Source organism: Saimiri boliviensis, chromosome 14, assembly GCF_048565385.1.
Source record: "Saimiri boliviensis isolate mSaiBol1 chromosome 14, mSaiBol1.pri, whole genome shotgun sequence".
Classification (NCBI taxonomy): Eukaryota; Metazoa; Chordata; class Mammalia; order Primates; family Cebidae; genus Saimiri; species Saimiri boliviensis.
In genome coordinates, this window is record NC_133462.1 from 28,158,052 (window position 1) to 28,174,627 (window position 16,576).

At 49.6% G+C, this 16,576-nt stretch overlaps 1 protein-coding gene across 15 annotated transcripts in view; it reads right to left on the bottom strand.

Moving 5' to 3' along the window:
* Positions 1-16,576, bottom strand: part of GATAD2A (GATA zinc finger domain containing 2A) — a 125,653-nt gene that overhangs the window by 35,964 nt on the left and 73,113 nt on the right. For 10 of the 15 annotated variants that reach the window (XM_039465437.2, XM_003942310.3, XM_010330175.3 and 7 more), the window contains one exon: positions 6,141-6,415. In XM_039465437.2, the coding sequence (XP_039321371.1) occupies positions 6,141-6,409 (269 nt within the window). In that variant the 5' untranslated portion in view covers positions 6,410-6,415. The remainder of the gene's footprint in view (positions 1-6,140; positions 6,416-16,576) is intronic. The other 5 variants (XM_039465439.2, XM_010330177.3, XM_010330176.3 and 2 more) reach the window with 1 other exon arrangement.

Consider the following 16,576-nt stretch of genomic DNA (forward strand, 5'->3'; position numbering starts at 1 on the left):
CTAGGAGGTGAAGGCTGCAGCGAGCTGAGACCATGCCACCACACTCCAGCCTGGGCAACAAGAATGAAACTTTGTCTCAGGTATTTTGGGGCTCAGCTGTTAGGTACATACATATTTATGACTGTTATGTCTTCCTGAAGTTATCACACAAAATGTTGCAGCCCAGCACAGATCACAGTACTTTGGGAGGTCAAGAAAAGCAGATCATCTGAGGTCAGGAGCTCAAGATCAGCCTGGCCAACACGAAACATGGTGAAATCCCATCTCTACTAAAATTACAAAAAATCAGTTGCATGTAGCGGCAGGCACCTGTAGTCCTAGCTACTCAGGAAGCTGAGACAGGAGAATTGCTCCAGACCAGGAGGTGGAGGTTGCAGTGAGCCAAGATGGCGTCACTGCACTCCAGCCTGGATGAAAGAGTGAGACTCTCTCTAAAAACTAAATAAATAAATAGCTGGGCATGGTGGCTCATGCCTGTAATCCTAGCACTTTGGAAGGCCGAGGTGGGTGGATCACCTGAGGTCAGGAGTTCAAGACCAGCCTGGCCATCATGGTGAAACCCCATCTTTAATAAATAAATAAATAAATAAATAAATAAATAAATAAATAAATAAATAAAGGCAGTTTGGTTCTAGTAATATTTTTTGTCTTAAAGTGTCTTTTATCTCTTATTAATAGTTACTCCAGCGCTTTCCAATGGTTACCAATATCTCTTTTCCATCCATTTCTATTATTCCTTGAATCTTAGGGCTGTCACTTATAAACATATAATTAAGCTGAATCTTGCTTCTCTACACTATCTGATGGTCCTTGCCTTTTGATTGGGGTATTTAGATCCTTGACATTTACTGCATTATTGACATGGCTGGATGGGTATCTGCCATTTTGTTGTTTTCTACATGTCCTCTTTGTTTCTTTATTTCTCTGTGAATAAAGGAACCGCCTCCTTTTGTGTTACATATTTTTTAGTGCACAAGTTTAATTCTTCTGATGATCAGATTTTTTTAAAAAACTAAATTTTAAAGATTTTTTTAATAGCTGCTCTAGGGATTACAGTAAGCATCTTAATCGCAATCTATATAAGATTGATGCTAACTTGATTCCACTAAGAAACAGAAATTTTGCTCTAATACAGCTCCATTTCACTCCCCATCTTTTGTACTAATACCACATATATTTTATCTATAGATGTTATACACCCAACAGATCATTCTATGCCTTTGGTTGGCTTCCAGACTGCAACTAATTAAGTCTTTCCAATTCATCCACACATTTACCATTTCCAGTGCCTTTTATTTCTTCTCATAGACTTAAGCTGCCAATGTGTCATTTCCTTTCAGGCTGAAGGACTGGAAGGTCTGCAAGCAATGAATCCCTTCAGTCTTGTTTACCTGACAATGTCTTTTTTGCTTTCATTTTTGAAGGATGGTTTTTGCTGGGTATAGGATTCTGGGTTGGCAGTTTTCTTCTCTGGATACTCTGAACATCATTCAACTCCATTTTGGCTTCTATTGTCTCGAGTCAGAATCAGCTGTTCAGCCTATTTACGTTCCCCTAGTAGTGCTGAGTTGCTTTTCTCTTGTTACTTTCAAGATTTTCTCTTTTTCTTTGACTTTCTACATTTTGACTATGATGTCTCTAGGTCAAGATCTCTTTGTATTTATGCTATTTAGGGTTTGCTGGGATTCCTGGATGAGTTTCTACTCAAGTATGTTTTTGCCCCTTATTTCTTCAAATACTTTTTCTATCTTGCCCCAGCAATGGCCCCAATTTTTGGCTAAAAGAGAGCCGCTGTCCCTCCCCATTTGCCCACTGCCAACACTGTTACTCTCACCTACAAGGCCACAGGCATGGTTATTACCACTCTAACAGCCCTGCCTGTAGCCTTGTCAGAACCTCTTTCCAAAACATACGGGAGAGGGTATGGGAATACCTTCAGGCCAGATGCCATAGTGTCACTGTTCTCACCTGAAGTTCAGCACTTACAGGCATAAACACTTCTCGGATTGTTGTATGTCCCTGGTCAATTTATAGAATGCTGAAATTGTTTCATTTTGCTTTTGACAATTTTGCCAATCTCTTCTCTCAACACAACCAGAAGTTGCCCTTCACCCTCAATGTATGTGGAATGCAAAACACCCACAAGTAGGGAGACTAAGACAGAAAAACTGTTGAGTTAAAGAGAGACAGGGAGAGGAATAAAAGAGTGGGGGGGAACTCATCCTATCTCTGTATCTGTCTCGCATGCTCCATCTCACCATAGTAATAATATGTGTACTATACATACATACGCGTGTGTGTGTGTGTGTGTGTGTGTGTGTATCTTGATAATTCCAATTCACCAGCCACTAAAGAAAAAGGAAATTCTCTCTCCTAGAGGATATCAGAAACTGCCTCTAGCTTTCAATATACCCAAATTGGGTCATAAGACAGTAATAAGAGAGCATGAAAGAAAAAGAGGCAGTTTTTAAAAACACCCAAATAGAAACTCTATAAACAGAATGCTATGCAGCAGTGAAGATAGATTAACTACTGGTATGCGCAACAATATGGGTAAATCTCACAAACAATGCTGAATGAAAGCAGGGAGATAATACATACTATATAAGCCCATTTATTTAAAGCACCAAAGCAGGAAAAACGAATCCGTATTGTCAAGAAGGTGATTACCTCTGGAGGGCAGTGAAGAAAGCGAGTATGAGAGGGGTTCAGAGGTGCTAGTAACTTTTGTTTCTTTCTTTTTTTTTAGTGAGATGAAGTCTTGCTCTGTTGCCCAGGCTGGAGTGCAGTGGTGTGATCTTGGCTCACTGCAACCTCTGCCTCCCAGGTTCAAGTGATTCTCATGCCTCAGCCTCCCCAAGTAGCTGGGATTACAAGCACAGTCTACCACACCTGGCTAATTTTTGTACTATTTGTAAAGACAGTGTTTTGCCATGTTGGCCAGGCTGGTCTCAAACTCCTGTCTTCAAGCAATCTGCCCATCTCGGCCTCCCAAAGTGCTGAGATTACAGGCATGAGCCACCGCGTCTGACCTATAACATTTTATTCCTTGATTAGGGTCATGACGTTGTGTTCAGTTTGTAAAAGTGTATCTAGTGACTCACATGTGCACTTTTCATTATATGTTATACTTCAGTTGAAAAGTTAAAGAATGAAAATTAAATTCTCTTGGCACAACAGTTTAAAATTGGCAGGTCAGTCTTGTAAGACACTGAATCTGAAGCCAAAGAGCTTCAGCTAACCTAAACTGTGGATTGATACAGCTGTGTCCTATGAAGGGCTGAACACCAATCTGGGAATTGGGTGAAACCACCAGCTGTGCACTAAAGGGAGGCTCCCAAGGGTGCACACCAAGGTGGACACTCCCAAGAAGAATCTAAAGACTACCTGTTTCTAACACCTTCATTTGAAGGTATTAGAAGAAATAAGAGCCACGTGCTCCAGAATGGGTTAGTTTTAGAATGGCTTTGGGCTGGACATGATGCTGTGATTTTGTTAAAACTCACATCTGAGCCGGGCGCGGTGGCTCAAGCCTGTAATCCCAGCACTTTGGGAGGCGGAGGCGGGTGGATCACGAGGTCGAGAGATCGAGACCATCCTGGTCAACATGGTGAAACCCCGTCTCTACTAAAAATATAAAAAACTAGCTGGGTGTGGTGGCGCATGCCTGTAATCCCAGCTACTCAGGAGGCTGAGGCAGGAGAATTGCCTGAACCCAGGAGGCGGAGGTTGCGGTGAGCCGAGTTCGCGCCATTGCACTCCAGCCTGGGTAACAAGAGCGAAACTCCGTCTCAAAAAAAAAAACAAAAACAAAAACAAAAACAAAGAAAACTCACATCTGTAGTCGGGCATGGTGGCTCACACCTGTAATCCCATCACTTTAGGAGGCTGAGGTGGATCACTTGAGGTCAGGAGTTTGAGACTGGCCTGACCAACATGGTGAAACCTCATCTCTACTAAAAACACAGAATTAGTGAAGCATGGTAGCGCACACCTGTAATCCAGCTATTCGGGAGGCAGAGGCAGAATTGCTTGAACCCAGGAGGTGGAGGTTGCAGTGAGCCAAGATCATGCCGTTGCACTCCAGCCTGGGTCACAAGGGCAAAATTCCGCCTCAAAAAACAACAACAACAACTCACATCCGTATTTCCCCAAAGAATGACACAAAACAGTCAGTATGAGAACTTGGGGAAGATACTAGGCATATATGTGACATCTTGTTTTGAGTTAAGTTAAAGACTGAAGGGGAGTTGTCACCAACATAGTGAGTCAGTTGCCTTCCTCACTACACACTGAGCATGGAGGCTGATTCTTGGTACATGTTACCTGGCATGCCATCAACCTGTAAGGCAGAGATGATCACCCATCTTAGAAATGAAGAAACACAGGCTAAGATCAGTCAGGGAGTGTGATGTGACCCCTAAGTCTGCCTGCTGGCCTGTGACCTGCGTTCATTGCTGCTTTCACACTGCTTCACAAATGCCCTGGGTGTCTCAGTGCTCCAGGAGGACCCCAACACCAGCACCTGCGTTGATCCCGGTCCCCTGCTCCCTTCCTTTACTGTCATATGGAAAATATCACAATCAACTGCAGGAAACAATGTTGCATCTTCTCAGTTTGGAAGCCATGACCCAGTGGGAAAAGAGACCAAGAGGGCCAGTGTAGCCCCCCACTTTGACAACAGAAAATCTGGGTTTGGGCCTCAACTCTGAGTTTAACACTTAACCTCTCCCTCACAATCCACTGGCCTATCCTGCAGGGGCACATGGTGATTACAGGAGAAAATGCACGAGGAGCCCAGGAATGCACAAGGGACCCCATGCACGTGGAATGCAGATCCCCATGAACACGGACTCCTCCTCTTCCTGCCCTTAAGCCACGCCAGCCCCTCACTGCTCACCCTGCTGAGCTGTCATGGACTTGTCTCCAGCTGAAGACTTAAGTCAGAGAAAGGGAAAGGAGACTTGGACCTATAATTTTATTTCTGGAACTTTAGAAGAGGGACTGCAGAGAGCAAAGTCAGACAGAAAAGCCCTCTCTGGATGGCAGGAACACAAAGCATCTTTCCTCGGACTAAGAGGCTTTGTCAACAGGAGAGGGCTTGGGTTTTCCCATTAATCTTCTCATTTTAAACACTGTGAACACCAGGCTATCTCTGAAGTCCTTAGGATCCCAACAGTCTGGGTTCCAAAAATGGATTTCACATAAAACTGCAGGCTGGGGTCACCCTGTGGGGTTAGTTGAAACAGCAAGATGAGGAGCCACCAGCTGTCCTTTACAAACTGGCGTGGAGACACAAGTCCTTCACAGGGAGAATACTCTGGTGGGCGGTGACAGGAGAGAGCAATGGCCCACAGAGGAGTTTGTCACAGGGCCAGCCGGTAAGCTGTGGCCACACCACAGCCCTCAGTGGGTGTCTGCGTGTGAACATTCTGGAGAGCTCCAATGGGAGGAACGACAGGAGAGCAGGTGCTGGGTCTGAATTTCTCTTTACATAGAGAAAAGAAGATGTGTAGTCAAGAAATGGGGGGTAGATTGGGTCTTATTTTTATTTCAAGCTTTTGCCTTAAGAGACTCACAAAAGCTGAATATAAGGAAAGTCACTCCTAAAGTAATCAGTGTTAACTAAAGAGAAACCAACAGGGCAAGCTGAAGACTAGAACCAAGTGAACATAGAGTTGAGTGAGCTCCCCATTCCTGCTCCATGAAGGGTGTCCTAGGCTGGGTTCCCAACTCTATTCCTAGGCAAGTGACCAAGGTAGGTGTAGCATTCCTGGCCTTCTGACCCCTAGATCTGAAAAGCAGGGAAGATGACAAAATGAAAAACTCATGTCCCTACAAACCAAAGCACCGAGTTCACATGGGTGGTAAACGCCTGCTGATGGCAGAGGAGCTGATAAAGGTGCCTGCTCCTCCCCATGAGACCCACACCCTGTGCCACTGCCAGTTGGGACCTGGGACCCTAGAATGGCCACAACAGCACAGCTGCCAGCGGGGATGATCCCCGGGGCTGAGCCTACAGCAATCTCCACGACCTCACCAAGCTGCTACCAACAGGCCTGGAGTGTGGCTGACTCCAACCTGGGCACACTGGGTCCATCTGCAGGTTCCAGCCCCTCCTGCTGGCTCCTCCCACTCACCTGTGTGAGGTGCGCATGTCCACGGGCCCATCGCCCACCAACCCTTCGCCTCTGCCCACGGCCACGGCTGTGGTCTCTGCTGCCCTCAGCGATCCTTGGACTGGACCCGCTCCCGGCTCAGGCGTCACCCTCATGTCTCCGTCAGTGTTTAAATCTGAAGCCAACAATCCTCTCTCCATTTTTATTTTCTTGCTTTCCACATCGTCCTCTGCTGGGTCCCGTTCAAGCGCTCGTTTCTGACTCCGTGTTCGGCATGTTTCTTCGGTCATTCTGAACTTGGGAGGGAGAAGACACAACATTTAAACTGGGTACAATGAAGGTGTCACCTTCTTAGAAACTTCTCAGTATTTGAGTGTTTTCCTCCCTATGGGAGGATGGCAGAAGAATGTACAACACACACAGGGCCCAGAAAAGCATCCCCAGGACATTTCATCACTCCCTTGAGGAAAGCTAGGAAGGACTGGGGTGTCCCCAGCCTCCATGGTGTCACTGAGCATTGGTGGAGCCCAGCTACACCCCGCCCTGATGAGGGCCACAGGCAGCAGAGAGCTGAACAGGAGCAGTGGAAGGCGGCTGCTCATCAGCAAGGAAAGGAACTCTGCACTCCAGGCTCAACAGCAAACAGAGGAAAAGCTGTTCTAGAGCTGAACTACCTGCCTTTGGGATTTTGAGCACCTGCCATGCCTGGAATCCAAGAGGGTGGTGACTGTACTGTCCCAGGAGCAGGGTCAGGCCTGGGACTAGTCACACTGTAGTGACTCAAGTTAACCCCTACTTCTCCCCTTCAGTGAAGGGAGGTTTCCTTACTCCCTGCTCACCTCTGGAGGGTGGGGACTGGGGTGGGTCTCATTTAACCCTTTGGTTGCCGGCAAGGTACACTTTGAGTAAGGTGAGGCCTGGCACGTCAACCTGCCACCAGCCTGTACCTGCAGCATATACATATCTTGATTTAAAGAAGAAAGAAAAAGAAGAAAAAAACAGCTGAGTCAGTTTTTGATCCCATGACATCACTGGGCTCCACATGACCCTTCCCAGGATTCAGTCGGAGAGACAAAGCACTTTCCAGAAAACCAGTCTGAACCGGTTCCAGACAACAAGCTGAAGTGTTGTTAACCCTCACGGAGACAGGACGACAGCACAGCGATGTCTGTCTGCAGGGAGGCGGCTGGCATTCCACAGCAGGGTCTGGGACACAGGCAGTCTTAAAGGGGCCGCTCTAGTCCCTGGCCTCAACATCCCAACAGGGCAGGGCACAGGAATTGAGAGAGGCAAAGTTGGTTTCTTAAAAAAGCATCTCAGTGTTTACCAGGGGACAAAAGAAATTTAGTAGCTGAGCTGTAGTGGAATTCCCGAAGTATCACAGTTTTTCACAGGACAGTTGGTGCCCACTTGGGCCCCAGAGAGAACCCTGATTCACACCTGTGACATGCTCTATGCTGAAGCCCTCTGGCTCTGTGTCCTCACAGGTGGGGGCACTCATCTTGCCAGAGCCTCAGTTTCCTCACCTGCAAACACCCCGGGGAGGCCTGTCCTGGGTAGAGCCAGGCAGACCCAGCCTGGAGGCCAGGGTCAGCACAAGGCAATGCAGGGGTCCTGTCACCATCCATGGGACACGCTCTGGAGCTAAACTGCAGCCTCAAGAGCCAATTTCACAAATCAGCAATAATAGCACAAGGTCCTGCCCAAATGTGCCCCTCATGCAATCAGACTGAAAGGAAAGAAAGTGACAGCTGCTTCGCGCTCCTGGAGCCAGAGCAAGCCGTCCACACGTGTGTCGCACTGGTGTGGTCCAGCCAGGGCACCCAGGCACAGGCTTGAAACAAGGGTCTCCTCAAGGCCAGGAAACCCCTGGTATGCTTCTTCACACAGGCCCAGAGCAGCTCTGTGCTCCCTACACCTCATCTCTCTTACCACTACCAGGTGCCATGGCTGACCCCCACATGACCAGGCTGAGGTGGAGAGATCCAAAATCTCAAGGGCACAGGCTTTCAGACTTGCCTCCACCTGACCCCAGCCCCTCTGGCATCCCAGCTGGCACCTACCACCCACCCCACACCAACTGTGCAGTCCCTGCTGCCCCCAGCTGGCCTGTCCACCCCTGCCCAACTCCTGCTCAGCTGCCCCTCAGCTCCTCCATGGAATGGAGCCCAGGTGGAGGTCGAACATGGAAGTAGTGGCCTCACTGCTCCAGGGGGAGGTGAGGAATGCTACGGTGTCCCTCTCAGTCCTGAAGTTCTATGGTCTCTGTCCTTCCTTCATCTGAGGTGCCTTGCCCAAAAGCACCATCTGACCAGCTCACTTACTAACAATCTGTCCTGCCTCCCATGAGACTGCAGATATAAGTCACTGCCATCAGAGTGTGGGTCCCCTCCTCTCCTTTCACTTCCCTCACTGTGGGGAGGGGTGGGACATTTCTCCTTCAGCAATGCCTTAAACAGCAGGTATATGCACTCCCAGGCCCAGGGCGGGGGGAGCCTGTCTAGGAGACAGACGAGGGGAGACAAGATCTTGGACAAGTAGGGCCCCCCACTGGAGTCGGGGCAATTCTGTCCCTACAGGTGAAGCTTCCAATCTGGCCTGATACCTGTTGGAGATCAGGTCCCCAGGTGGACAGGGAGAATGTACCTCCACCTCCAGGACACAGCACCCTTCCCTGTGACTCAAAGAAACCCCCAAGCTTCCCACTCTGCCCCTGTTCCAGCCAGGCAGGGCCCTTCCAGCACAGCCTCCGGCCCTGTAAACCCTGGGCTCAGTTTCAGGAAGCCCGTCCAACCCCAAGACACCGCATGAGTTCCTGTGGCTCTCTGGCCCACAAGGACAAGGTGGAACTGACAGCCAGATGAGGGGTACGTGCCCATGTGGCCTCGCTTTGCTGTCACTGTTACAGGACCAGAGGCCGCCCAGAGGTTCTGAGAGATGCAGGGCGGAGCAGGGCCTCAAATGCCCAGGAGGGCTGCTCCCTCCAGTTCCAGAGAACTCTCCTCTTGGGCCCCCCATTGTGATAGTGGTTCTGAGTCCTCAGCAGAGGGCCAAGTGTACACTGAGCAGAGTGTACTCAGGGTGCACAGCAGCTCACTATGAAGCCTAAGGCCTGGAACTCTGCCAACCCCAGGCCCAGCACTGATGGCAGGCCTCACCATGCCCCCCTGCCCTGTGCCTGTGCCTCCCAGAGGCGGCCCGCTGTGGGGCGGAGCCCTGTGGCACCCCTCCCCCACTCCAGGAAGGACAAGCACAGCTGGAGGGGGCGGGACCAGCCCTGTGAGCGCAGGGGGCTCCCTCGGCGAGAACCTTCTCCACTGCCAAAACCAATGCAGGGCCGGTAACTGGCCAATCCTCGGCCACCACAGGATTCTTGCTCCTGGAGAGGGCAGGTGCCGGTAAAAGTGGCTCCTCCCTCCTCAAGGCAGGCGGAACCAGTGCCCCCAGCACATCAGGGCTGGTGGCCACTGCACAGCCAGCACAAACCCAGGAACAAAGTTGTCAGGAAGAAGAAAGTGCGACAGACGACTCCCGCAGAGCAGTGTGGGGGTGCAACAGAACATTTCCTAAAAGAGGCTAGGTTGCCCTGACTGGCAAATGAGGATTCATTTCAAAATTCCCAGTGAGAGAGGAGAGTGAGGAGAAGGCAGCTCCAATGGTGGAAGTTCCAGGTCAGGGCTGTATGGAGCTAACGGTGCCCGGAAAGCAGCCCCCTTCCTGGAGGCCGAGATCCTCTGCGGGCTGCTTGCAGGCAGAGAAGGATCCCAGCAACAGTGCGCCCATTTGAAAGAGGAGAGCACTGAGGCTGCCAGGGCTGCCTGAGACACAAAGTTGTAAGTCAGCCTTACCCTCCTCCTTACTCTCTCCAAACACCCAGGCTGGGCTGCAGGCCAGCACAGATGAGCAGCACCAGCAAGGCTCAGTGGGCATCAGGCTCCTCTGACACGTCGTCCACACACTGGGCTGCCAGGTGGTCAGGGCGCAGCCCAGCTCTTCCTCAACTAGAAGCCAAAAACGGCAGGTTCCAGCCAAACTGGAGACCCCATACAGGCACAGCACAGCTCTGACCAGGAGCATCTCCATGGGCTTTAGGAAAGATATAAATGCTGCTTTATTTTCATAAAACACCACCATCCAACTGGCCTCAGACCCTCAGGCAAAAAACATGTTCTAGAACAATTCCAAAAGGCTGAATGATGCTGTGGCAAGAACCAGAACTCTTAAAGAAGACTCAGGGGACAAACAGAAGGCACCAGCACACTTCTGGCGCATCAGGCCAGTAAGCATCTCTTGATAATTAAAAAAGAAATTAAGCACAGACACACAAATCATAAAGTCAAATCCTTGAGGTCACACTGCTAATATTATTCTACCATAAAATGCCATCTACAGCACCCGGCACTCACATATGTGTAGTAACACTTATTTCAGACAGGAAGAAAGTGAGGCTTTGCAGTAAGTGGGTTAAAGCACTGGCAGGAGAGGCAGGGCTGATACTCTGAACAGCGGATTTAAGGTTTCTTCCTGCCTCCTCAACCAACAGCAGCTCACTGAGCCTCCACCGTGGGCTGCAGACTAAGTGGTGAACAAGATGGAAGGAACACCATCCGCCCCCATGCTGGGAAAGGAGTGAAATGGCAGAGGGTGCTGTGACGGCACGATGGGGACACGAGGCAGAGCACGGGGCAGTCAGAGCACACAGAGGGACAGGGTCTGGGCGGCACTGGAAGCCGGCCCTGAAGCAGACATGCCCTGAGCGGAGCCTGGTGCTGGCGGAGGCACAGGCCCAGGCTAGAGGGGAGGAATCGGCTTGCTCTAAAGATCACCTGGCTGGAAGACCGCAGGGCAGGGGAGCAGTTCCTATGGTGCAGCTACACTGGGGAAGGGACAGAGCAGAGGGGAGACAGGGGCACTCCAGAGGGGGTTGCTTTGTTTTGCTTGTTTTTGCTTGAGCCACTGGATTGGTGGGGCTGGCTTTTCTGAGATGGGGAAGAGCAGATCTGAGGAAGGAAGGTTGTACTACAGTTCGGATGTGCTGAGAGTGCGAGGAACTGATGAGCCCCACAGAGATTCTGAGGAGCAGAGCCCTGTACCTGGGGGCAGCCACTGTCCTCAGGAGGCCCAGGGCACCTTGGGGAACCTCTTCCTGTCAGGAAGGAAGAGGGTCCATGAAGCAACCAGTGCTGAGTCAGACAACACCGATGGGGTCCAGGTGCCAGCCTCGCTAGCTGTGGGCTGCACCCAACACTCAAGACACAGCAGGCATGCGGCTGCAACAAGCCTGCGTCTGGGTGCCCACCTCCGGAGTGCCCTCCTGGCCCTGCCCTTCACACAAATAGATGCACGGCACAGATGGGCCTCTGGACCCAAAAGCCCTGTCCACTCTCCTCCGCACAGCAAAGCCCGAGAAAGCTCCCAAAGTCACATCCTGGATCTGCACCCCTTCAGTGGCTCCCCTGATTCTTAAAGAGTCAAACCAGGGTACCTCACTGTGACCCAGAACTACCTGCGGAGGGGGTCAGGGAGAGACTGGGTAGGCCAAGTTTTGCATTGGCAGTGCCTGCCTGACAAACATACATCTTCCCAGGCAGAACAGACACCTCCATCTGCTCAGAACCGTGGCCCGAGCCACTTCCTGACGCACATCTCTGAGTAACAGTGACTGGGACTCCTTCCGGAAGGAAGCCACAGCAGAAACAGCAGCTCTGAACTTCTCAACGTCAAACTTTGTTAAGGCCAAGTATGAGAGATACAACTTAACTTGGGAGACAGAAAGGTGTTCCCAGCAGTGAGCTTCTACAACTAGACACAGCAGGGAGCAGAGACTTCACAAACATGCTGGTTGGCCAGGAGAGAGGTCTGTCAATCAATCTCTGGGCCTCAGTTTCCCCATCCCTTCACAGACAAGGCTATGTGAAGAAAGATGGAAATAACTTGTCGGAGAAAAGTTGCGGAATAGTATAGTACCATTTGCATGGTTTAAAAAAAAAAAAAAAAAAAAAAAGGTGTTATCATCTATGGGGGAAAAAACTGAAAACAACTTTACTAAAACCAAAACTGAAAGGAACTGGACCAAAATCAGTAGTAGTCATCTCTGAAGAGTAGATTAAGAAACTTTCACTTACTATATAGTAAACATTTCTGTATTGCTTGAATTCCTTCTTTTAGCAGTGACTATGAATCAGTCCTGTACTCAAAGCAAGGATTAAAAAAGAAAACTAGATAAGAACAGCCCCACCTGCTAAAGATGAGAATCAAAAACACAAGTCTGAAGCCGGGCATAGTGGCACATGCCTATAGTCTCAGCTGCTCAGGAGATCAAGGCACAGGCATCACTTGAGCCCAGGAGTATCTGGCCAGCCTGGACAACATAGTGAGACCTTGTTTCTTTTTTTTTTTTTTTTTGAGACGGAGTTTCGCTCTTGTTACCCAGGCTGGAGTGCAATGGCGTGATCTCGGCTCACCGCAACCTCCGCCTCCTGGGTTCAGGCAATTCTCCTGCCTCAGCCTCCTAAGTAGCTGGGATTACAGGCATGCACCACCATGCCCAGCTACTTTTTTGTATTTTTAGTAGAGACGCGGTTTCACCATGTTGACCAGGATGATCTCGATCTCTCGACCTCGTGATCCACCCACCTCGGCCTCCCAAAGTGCTGGGATTACAGGCTTGAGCCACCGCGCCCGGCATGAGACCTTGTTTCTTAAACAAAAAAGGAAAAATAGAAACTAACAAAGGCCGGGCGTGGTGGCTCACCTGAGGTCAGGAATTCGAGATCAGCCTGGCTAATACAGAAATTAAATGGGCATAGTGGCACATGCCTGTAATTCCAGCTACTCGGGAGGCTGAGGCAGGAAAATTGCTTGAACCCAGGAGGCAGAGGTTGCAGTGAGCCAAGATCACATCATTGTACTCTACCTTGGGCGAAAGGAGCAAAACTGTCTCAGGGAAAAAAAAAAAAAAAGGAAAAGCAAAGAAACTAACAAAGAAAGACAGTATTACATCCAGACGAGGAGGAAGGAGGCTCCCAGGGTGAGAAGCTCTGGAGAGAAAGAGGGTGGAGGCAAGAGGCCAGCTCCTACAACACACCAGCACACAGGACCAAGGACACAAGATGGACACAGAAGCTTCAGTGGGCCGAGAGGACATCACTGCCCCTTCTTCCACAGCGTTTATTGAAGATGTCCATGCAGTTAAAATCATCTACCTTCTATGCCACACGCTAGAGACTCAAATTCTAAGCAGTTCATTCCCACAGCCTGCCTTATCTATGGGCCACAAGCCTCCCTGAGTGGCTACCACAGTGACCACCAAACCACAGCATACCTTACCAGGACTCTGATGAGGGCCCTGGCAACAATCTCTACGCCACTCAGGAGCTTCATCTCTCCCTCTAACTTGATGTTAAGCTCTTCAATGGCAGAAACTTCTTTTCCCCATTCATGTTCATTTTCAGTGTAGAGCACAAAGTATGGGCTTGGTATGCACTGCTGAGTTACGCCTACGTTTCTGTAAATTAGCCTCATGAAGCATGTGATTCCCACAGTTGCCCTACAGGGCAAAGAGCATCAAACAAGTAAAGTGTTTTCATTAAAAACTCCAAGACGCCGGGCGCGGTGGCTCAAGCCTGTAATCCCAGCACTTTGGGAGGCCGAGGCGGGTGGATCACGAGGTCGAGCGATCGAGACCATCCTGGTCAACATAGTGAAACCCTGTCTCTACTAAAAATACAAAAAATCAGCTGGGCATGGTGGCTCGTGCCTGTAATCCCAGCTACTCAGGAGGCTGAGGCAGGAGAATTGCCCGAACCCAGGAGGCGGAGGTTGCGGTGAGCCGAGATCGCGCCATTGCACTCCAGCCTGGGTAACAAGAGCGAAACTCCGTCTCAAAAAAAAAAAAAAAAAAAAAAAAAAAACTCCAAGACATGGGGAACAAGATGGCATCTCCCAGACTGAGGCCAGGGCAGGAAAAGGAATCAGGTGACACATTCCACGCAGAGGAACAGCATGCACCAAGCTGCTGAGCAGGGAGGGTCTCAGGCCAAAGAAGGGAAGGCCGTGGTGAGACCTGAACTATAGGCTTTCTCAAAAGGAGAACAGACATCTACTACTCAGGGACTGAAGCTGGGTTCTTAACCCTTGGTAGTCTGAAAAGTAAAGATACATCAGAGATACAAGCATCTTCTCTCTCGCATGTTATCAGGATGGACCCTGGCCCAGCCATCTGGCTAGGAGCTCCCTGTGCCTTCAAAGACCCCAGACTGAGAGATCATCTCCCTGCAGTGGTCCTAGGATGAGACGAGCAGTGGAGAGGTGCACACTAGCTGGGGCCAAGTGCCTCTCACTGAGAGCTTCCATGAGTTGGAGACAGGCATGTGTCACCCCACAAGGTACAGGCTGAAAGTCCAGGCTAGGTCTGATTTCAGGCCACCATGCCTCCGTCTAGGTCGCCATGCTGACGAGCCTTCCAAAGTATGCTCCAAAGGGCCTTTTGTTAATCATGTTTGAATTGTTTTCACCTGAAGTGACAGGCACAGGTGCGGCTCAAGGGAGAGCTACATGCATGTGAGGAGGAGGATAGAACAGCCATCCTCAGATGTCTCCAGGCAAGACTGAATCTAGACTTGCCTTGCCCAGGGCTCTGGAAGAAGCCCTGGGAGGCCCCTGGGAAGAATCTGCAGCCAGAAGGTGTGACACCTCAGAATGTCCCAACCACTTACCAGGTAACAGGTTCTGTGACAGCAGGTAGAACACCTTGTCAATCAATGTCCATGGGGTAGCCCCAGCACTGGAAGAGTGTCAGTCACAAAGCAGGTATGCTGTACATACTGGATGCGTGGGCAGAGGTATCACAGATAGGAGTGCTCAATCCAGGATATAAAATGGTATATAGTAAGGCCGGGCACAGTGGCTCATGCCTGTAATCCCAGCACTTGGGAGGCTGAGGCGGGCGGATCACAAGGTCAGGAGTCCGAGACCAGCCTGACCAACATGGTGAAACCCCGTCTCTACTAAAAATACAAAAATTAGCCAGACATGGTGGGGCTCACCTGTAATCCCAGCTACTCAGGAGGCTGAGGCAGGAGAATCGCTTGAATCTGGGAGGTAGAGGTTACAGTGAGTCAAGATCTCGCCACTGCACTCCAGCCTGGGTGACAGAGCAAGACTCTGTCTCCCCCCAAAAAAAAAAAAAAAAAAAAAGGAGGCAGGGTATAGTATTAGCATAAAACCTATGTATATTGCTCCATATGCTTTAGTAAGTCACCTAGAGATTACTTATAATACCCCATAAATGTAAATGCTACATAAGTAGCTGTTACGTTATAGTTTTATTTGTATTATTTTATGTTGCTGTATTTTTTTTTAATTTTTTTCTTCCAAAAATTGTTTCTTTTTTTAAGAGACAGAGTCTTGCTCTGTAGCTCAGGCTGGAGTGCAGTGGTGCGATCCCGGCTCACCGCAACCTCTGCCTCCCAGGTTCAAGCAATTCTCCTGCCTCAGCCTCCTATGTAACTGGGACTACAGGCGCACGCCACCACACCCAGCTAATTTTTTAAATTTTAGTACAGACAGGATTTCACCGTATTGCCCAGGCTGGTCTCAAACTCCTGAGCTCAGGCAATCCACCTGCCTTGGCCTCCCAAAGTGCTAGGATTACAGGCATGAGCCATTGCGCCTGGCCTCCAAAAAAAATGTGTTTTAAGAGACAGGGTCCCACTGTGTTGCAGGCTGGTCTCAAGCTCCTGGGCTCAAGAGATCCTCTTGCCTCAGCCTCCCAAGTAGCTAGAATTGCAGGCACATACCACCATGCCTGGCTTACCCCAAATATTTTCAATCCACGGTTGGTAGAACTCAAAGACGCAAAACACTAGGATATGGAGGGCCAACTGTACATACCTGAGTGGGCGTAGCTGTAAATTACACTATATTATTTACTGAGGCAGGCCACCACCTTGGGGGCCCCTTTTCCAATCCCTAGCCTAGTATTTCTCCTGAACAAAACCAGACACAGTGTTACACTTCAACAGTCCCCTAACTCATCAATCATGTTGGAACAAATCGCTTTTCCAAAACAAGCTTTATAGCAGAATGGACTACAGAGAAAAGTCGGTTTCAAAAACAACTCTAAGGTGGGTGGGACTTGGCACAGTGGCTTACACCTGTAATCCCAACTCTTTGGGAGGCCTAGGAGTGAGGATCACTAGAATCTCGGAATTCAACATCAGCCTGGGCAAGAAAGAGAGATTTCATTTTCAAAAAAAATTTTTTTTTCTTTTTTTGACACAGGGTCTCACTCTGTCACCCAGGCTGGAGGCAATGTCTTGATCTCAGCTGACTGCAACCTCCACCTCCAGGTTCAAGCGATCTTCCCACCTCAGGCTCCCGAGTAGCTGGAACCACAGATGGGTGCTAACACATCCAGCTAATTTTTTGTATTTTTAGTACAGATGGGGTTTTGC